The 7,135-nt window shown below is 33.9% G+C and overlaps 1 protein-coding gene across 1 annotated transcript; it reads right to left on the reverse strand.

Moving 5' to 3' along the window:
• Positions 1 to 833: 833 nt before the first annotated feature.
• LOC112712116 (protein ASPARTIC PROTEASE IN GUARD CELL 1-like) lies at positions 834 to 2,516 on the reverse strand. Its single transcript, XM_025764916.3, has one exon. It carries the CDS (start codon positions 2,468 to 2,470, stop codon positions 1,007 to 1,009), a length of 1,464 nt encoding a protein of 487 aa, XP_025620701.2. The 5' UTR covers positions 2,471 to 2,516; the 3' UTR covers positions 834 to 1,006.
• Between the last annotated feature and the right edge of the window lie 4,619 nt (positions 2,517 to 7,135).

The raw sequence follows: 7,135 nt of genomic DNA on the forward strand, positions 1-7,135 counted from the left end.
CATGGGGGCGAAGGCAATTCATCGATTTTTCGGGCTTCTAGCAATCGATGGCAAACGAATAGTTTCATAGACAATGAAAGACAAATTCCTCATGACTGTCACAGCAAGAACATGTGGGACTAACCAAGTGAATCTTTATTGTGCAATCTCCCCTTCACTAGTAAGCCTTCGTGCATGAACTTCTATAAAAAAAATTTAATCTTTAGCTAATACTTTAATCCCGAGATCATAGACCATAACTCGTTCCTTTTGTTTCTCTCTCACAAGAACTCAATAGGTGGGTGAAAAAAGTTTAAAACAATTTTATAAGGTGAATACTCCGACCAAAATTTTGTAATTATTTTTATATCAAAATATTTTTTTAATTATTGGATAATAAATTGTAAGATTAGATTTTGATATTATAAATAAATTATACTTTTAAATAAAACATTTTTATGAAAAGATGATTTTGACATCTTCATTTGAGTAGGTACTATTTTATAATCTGTAACAACAATGTATGATTCAGTCTTGGTGTTTAACTAGATAATCTCATCTTTTTTCGGTGTTATTATTTTTTGGATTATTACTGCTACTTGTTCTAGGTTAAATATCTCTAACATTAATGTCTGATTCAATTGTCTGTAACATAATGTTTGATACTGTTTCTGTTTAAAAATTAATGTGAAAGTTAATAATTAGAGACATTAAATTAGGCATTTTTACTCAATTATCCTCCCTTATTCTATCCGATTTTTCTTTGTCTATTTTACTTAATTAAATTAATATTCTAACTGCTACAATCATAAGGACACATATTAAAATTATAAATTTAATTTTTTTTAAAATAAAAAAATAAATTTTTAATATATTTATTTTTTATTTATTAAAAAAAATTAAAATTATTCATTAATAATAATCTTATCATAGGCTCTAATAGCATATAATAGTTAAATTCATATAAAAAAATAATAATGTAAAATTTAAAAAAATAATCGGTTAATGACTCATCACTCATCACTCATCAGCAACTGTTAGCAGAGAAGCCAACGAGGGAATTAGCGAGATCGAAACTGACACGTGTCCCCTGCTGCTGAACATTCCCAATGATGGACAGCGGCGAGTTCGTTGGAGCGAACGCAAAGCAGAAGGTGCCAACGGAGTCAACCGGTATCAGGTAACTGTTAGCATCCAAGGTCAAGACCATCCCACCTTCAAAATGAAACGACACCGTCGGAACCTCCACACTGCCCATCGACGACATGTCGTAGCACGTGTCAAACAACGACACCCCTCTCGCCATCGCCAACCCCTGAGTCCCACTTAAAAACGCCCTTCTCAGCCACTCATACACCTCCCTCCGTAACCGCGTCACCGCCGTCCCCGAATCAATGATCACCCCTCCGATACCCCCCGCCGGATCCGCCGCAAATAACGATTCTGGAATCGGAAGCAGCTCGCCTCCCACACCGATCCCTTGGAGCCCTACGTAGTAGAATGTCTCGAACTCCGAGTTGCGGCGTAACGGCGCGGTGACGGCATTCCTAGGGAACGGCGTGTCAAACTCGAGAGTAGAGACCTTGTCAGAGTCGCGATCCACGAGGCAGTATGAAAACGACGTCGAATTCAGCTGAGCCGGAAAAGACAGGGTTCCGCCACCGAGTCCGAGCAACCCTGCTGCGCCGATGAACAAGCCTTGGTTGTTGTGGCCGCAGCCGATGGCGATGTTTGTGACGGAGCTTTGGCCAATGCTGATGGTTTCGGTGACGAATTCACCGACGGTATAGGAACCATCGCCATAGGAGACTTCGTAGAGGCAGTTGCCGTTGAGACACTGAGATTCGTCGAGCAATTGGCAGTGAGTTGAGTCGCAGGAGAGTGGGTGAAAGGAAGAGGATGAGTTCGGGTCGAATATCGGGTCGGATTGGCGGTAGCAACCGGAGCAGGGTGAACATTGCACCCAGCTGATGTCGCTGCCAGTGTCGAGGACCATGTAGACAGGATTCGGTGGCTCGCCGATTCCGACTCGGGAGAAGTACTCGCCGCTTCCCTGACTCGTTCCGGAGACGATGGGTCCCTCAAGTTCCGAGACGCTGAAGGATTGTGAACGAGTTAGGAGGGTCGTGACTCGGGCTGAGTCGCGCTCGAGTCGGGATAAAGTGAGGGACTTGTAGTCGCGGTGTGTTGGCTTCTGAAGTGATGCTCGAGAATGAAGTTGCAGAGAGAGCTTTGATGATGGCGTAGAACTGAGTTGCTCTTGTTGTTTGTGGTGGTTGAAGTCGAGAACTTGAAGGGTTTTTTGAATGGAGGCAGTGACATCGAGGAACGTGGTTTTGGGTATGTGATGGGGTGTGGTGCGAGAGTGTGCCAACGGGGAATCACAGATGATGATGATGAAGAGGACGATGACGGAAAACAGAGGAGCCATTGGAGCCTGAAATGAGAGTGCATGGTGTGAAGAGTATGTATAGGGCAGCAGCAGAGGCATGATTTCACGTAAGAAAATGGTATTATTATTGCTGTATATGGCAAGCTTGGCCATTGCCATAGTTTATCATTATTGCTGCTTAGCTCTCTTTGCTTCGGTAATTAATTTACTACTAATCTCATGATTCATGAACTTTGCATTTTTATCTTGCTTTCTTTTTCATTAAGTTGGTTGTAGTAAATACTAAATAGTAATCTTTTTCTTCTTTGGGAAAGCAGAAAGGAGCTGGGTAGTGACTTGTTTTTGGTTTTGGTTGACCAACTTAGATTTGTTAAAGAAGAGTTAGAGGTATGATTATCTGGTCTGTGACCCAGTTAGGCATGCCACGAAAGTGGGATTGTGTCTGAAGTTTGAACTCATGTGGGTGTTATCATTACATTTTGCTGCCATTTTTGGATCTAATCTTTCTTTGTTGACATAATGATTTGGATTGGCTCAGGCGTTGAGCACCTGACTCCTGAGGGCGGGTCACGTCCTTCGGTCCTTGTACTTCTTGGGCCCATATTAGAATTTCTTGTGTTTCCAATTTCAGTTGTTCCAAAGGCATGGCCCAATAAGAACAACCGCTGGCCCAACCCAACATATTTAAAAGGATTGAAATGACAAAAAAAATTGCCAAACACAATAACTCACATCTTTTCGTTAGCAGGAATTGCTTAGAGAGAGGTAAGGATGACAAAACTCTCATAGTGCGGGGATTCTCGCGAAAATCATCTCGAATGGGATCTGATTTTGGGAAAATTTTTTGGTGGAGACAGAGATGGGAAGTAAAATTCTTTTGAGACAGGCACTGGGATCCTATGAAGAATTTTTGCTAATTTTTAAAATTTATAAATTTATTTAATTATTTTTTATAATTTATTTTTTATATATATTTTTTATTCATTTCACATATTATATCTATTTAGAAAAATCCTAAATTTTTAATTATTATTTGTATAATTCTTTTTTAATTTATAGATCCTTGGTGTCATCCATATTTCATCCAATCTCTTTGCAACCATCCCTTTATGACTCTTCCTTCTCATTGTTCCATCACCCCTCACCACGCCGTTCTCTTTGTTCATGACATTCTTTCTCTTCTTTGAGGGTGTGTCTATTTTCCTCTTCGCAACTCCACCGTTGTATCCATTCTCCTCTTTGCTGCCGTGTCTTCAACTTCGTTCACTGTTTTGTACTCTGTCTTGCCATCGCGTTCCCTTACTGTATTAGTTCGAAAGAAGTCGTTGTCTGTTGTTTATTATTTATGTATAAAATCTTGTTGTTTTGTATAGAATGAATATTTACAACTCTATTCCTATGAAAATTAATTATCAGTCAGAACTATTGGAGAGATGAGGAGTGAGGTCCTACGAAAAAATGAGGATGGGTAATATTTCCTTGCAACATAAATTGGAGACGGAAATAGAGAACACATCTGGAGGCGGGGACAGAAAATAGAAAAGCATCTTCCGCTCCTGACCTACACAGTTACCATCTCTACTTAGAAAAGTGGATTTAGACCCTCTAAAGTTTGAATTTCATTTTAGAAAGTAAAGTGTGATCTTCTACCCTTGAATAGTTTCTCTTTCATATTTATTATTGGTCCCATCTATGAAATCAATGGTGAGAAATCACACTTTACTCTCTAAAGTGAAATTCAAACTTTAGAAGATCCAAATCCTAAGAAAACTAGCATAAGTAATGAGATGACAAACAGAAATTGCACTCATCTCTAAATTTTAAGTTTCAAATTGCCCTCCAGATGATTTTGTTAATTTTAATTATCTTTTGTATTTTAATATTTTAAGATCTTTTTGTAAACACGGAAGTCTTTTAAAATTTATTTTAATAGTTTATCTATACAACAAAAGAAACTTGTGTCTAACCATGTGATTGGAGGTGGATTTTCACATATAAAAATGTAGCATATTTTATTCCGTGATCAACGTTTTACTTCTTTAAAAACTAACTCTTATAGTAATAATATTTGTCGCTATTATTGGCATCAAAGATCAAGCACAATTTGTTGCGTTAAAATTATTAGCTAACAAAGTAGGTGTGTTATCCCAAAAGTGCAGTCCCAGTTTTTAAGTAATTCGATGATTGTTTATGAACAATTGCTTGTAGCCGTGTCTAACTAATATTTGCAATTCTATATTCATACTTTTGATTGTTACAATGTTACCCTTCTCTGACGTCCACAACGAGCCAAAACAAAATCGTATTTAAGTTTTATACCAATGCGTCACTTATTTCCATAGAAAGGTTACAAATGGTCGTACATGGTTGTTCAATTTTTATTGTTTTAAAGTCAAATATAATATGGTTTGCTCCATTATTAAGGGGAAAAGTTAAACAGTTTTAACGGTACAAAATTACAAATACGATAACTTGCAAATAGTAATAGTTTTATTTATTTATTTATGAGTTTAGTTAATATATGTGTTTAAAATATATGTTACGATGATCGTGAATACATTAAAAATTTAAATTTTGTATTTTTTTTTTGTAATCAATTCAATTTGGTAGCTTGAAAACTACTGCTCCTGCCCCTCCACCCACTACGAATCAAGAATCAATGTTGTTATCCTCTGTGATTATAATATAAGAAATATTCTGCATGCGTGTCTTAACATATGATAGTAGCCTTTTAATGTTGCATAATATTAAATTCATAAAAACTTTAAAACTTTTTTATTTTTTCATTCTTAAAAAGTTTTTAAAATATTCATTAACAAAAATCTTAGCAGAAAAAACTTCACTCACCTTTTAGACAGTTATTGTTATTCATAAGAAGACAACAATCCAAAAGTAAAAAGGCCATATAAATATATACTTTTTATTTTTTGGTGAATGATGCTATATATATAAAAGTTTTTGTTATTAAATTTAATTAAATTAGCGTAAAGATCAGCAAAAAAAGCACGTGCATACCTCATTATTTCTCATTTTTACGCAGCGCATAAATTTTTGTTGGTGAGCATAAAATGTATTAATATAAGTATATAGCACATAATTTTTCAAAATATAATACAAAAAATTTTACCCATAATATAAATTTATTGATATAACATATAAATTTTTATACATAATATATAAATTTTTGTATATAATACATAAATTTTGTTAAAAATATATTTTGTTAATTTAGTGAGTTAATATTTTAAATATATAATTTTTTAAAAATTTTTATATTATATACTAAAATTTTATACTATACACTTGTTTCGATGATTACTTAAAACGAGATTGTATATGGGTTTGAACGTAAGGTCCAAATTCTCAAGGGGTGGTTTCCGACTTAGCCTGCATCAAGTTGTCATCTTCTAAGTTGTTTGTGAGAAGATGGGAGTGATATCTGCAAAACATTTCGGTACTTAAATCAGCAAGGGTCTTAACAGGTTTAAGTGTATTGAAATTTAAGTATACTTGAGAGTGTCAATGTATTTATAGATGATTAGATAATAACTATATTTTCACTTCTGATAGTAAATAATCGTCCCTTGATCTAAAGGTTGCTAAGATTCCTCTTCTAGAAGTAGGTGAGAGATATTTGGGATTAATTAATTACCTTGTAGTGTTCTATCCGACCTCTTAAGAGGTTGATTATGTGGTAGATGTCCTTTAGACTTTGAGGAATGTTAGGGGGTTAGTAATTTTGGTATTTTGTAACCATCAATTGGCTATCAATAGTGTTTTTAACGGTGTGAGATTACATTTAATGGTGGGAGATCACTCACTTTTGTTTTGATGGTTAAATGCTGGCTAGAAAACACAAAAGTTGCTGGCCCCTAGACTTTTCCTTAGACTTTTATGTGTTTCTGGACCTGACTTATATTTTGGGCCATATATAAACAACACTAAAATTTATATATTGTATATATTTATTAGTATAAAATACAAATTTTTATATATAACACATAAATTTTTTAGTAAACACCCAACCTGATCCTTATCCATTTTTACGAAGGGTAAAGCGATTTCTGTAAAAAAAAATGACACTTCGACCTTTAACCTTTTTATTTTGGGACAATACGATCCCTTAATTAAAAAATCTGTTAAATAATAACAAAAATTAATTTTGTGAGAGTTTTATTCGTATTTTGTAGAGGTTTTAAACCTCCCCAAAATTCTTTTTAACAACATAACCAATTACTACCACTACTATCACTACCTTCTTCATCTTCATTACTATGACTCCTACCTCTATTATTTTTATTGCTTTATCATCATCATTATCTCCTCTACCGTCATCATCACCAATACCAATATTATCAATATTAAAGTTCTATTCTTTCATTTTTTATTCGATATTATTTCTTTCTTTTAAAAAATATTTGTACTATAATTACTTTTTTTGTGATATCATTTTTATCAATAATTTTTCTTCACTTAACCACCAATAGTGAAAGAATTTTTTAAAATAAATTTATTAATAGTTTGTGAAAGTTTATAGAAGTTTAAAAATCACATAAAATATAAAATAAAACTCTCACAAAACTAAATTTTGTTATTATTTAACAAATTTTTTAATAAAAAAATAATATTTTTTCAAAATAAAAAAAGTTAAAAATTGAAATATATTTTTTTTTGTAAAATTCACTTTGTCTGTCGTAAAAATAGATAATTGAATGTTTACTCTAAATTTTTACCCATAACACTATAGCACACAAAGAAATATTT

This window comes from Arachis hypogaea, chromosome 9, assembly GCF_003086295.3.
Source record: "Arachis hypogaea cultivar Tifrunner chromosome 9, arahy.Tifrunner.gnm2.J5K5, whole genome shotgun sequence".
Taxonomy (NCBI): Eukaryota; Viridiplantae; Streptophyta; class Magnoliopsida; order Fabales; family Fabaceae; genus Arachis; species Arachis hypogaea.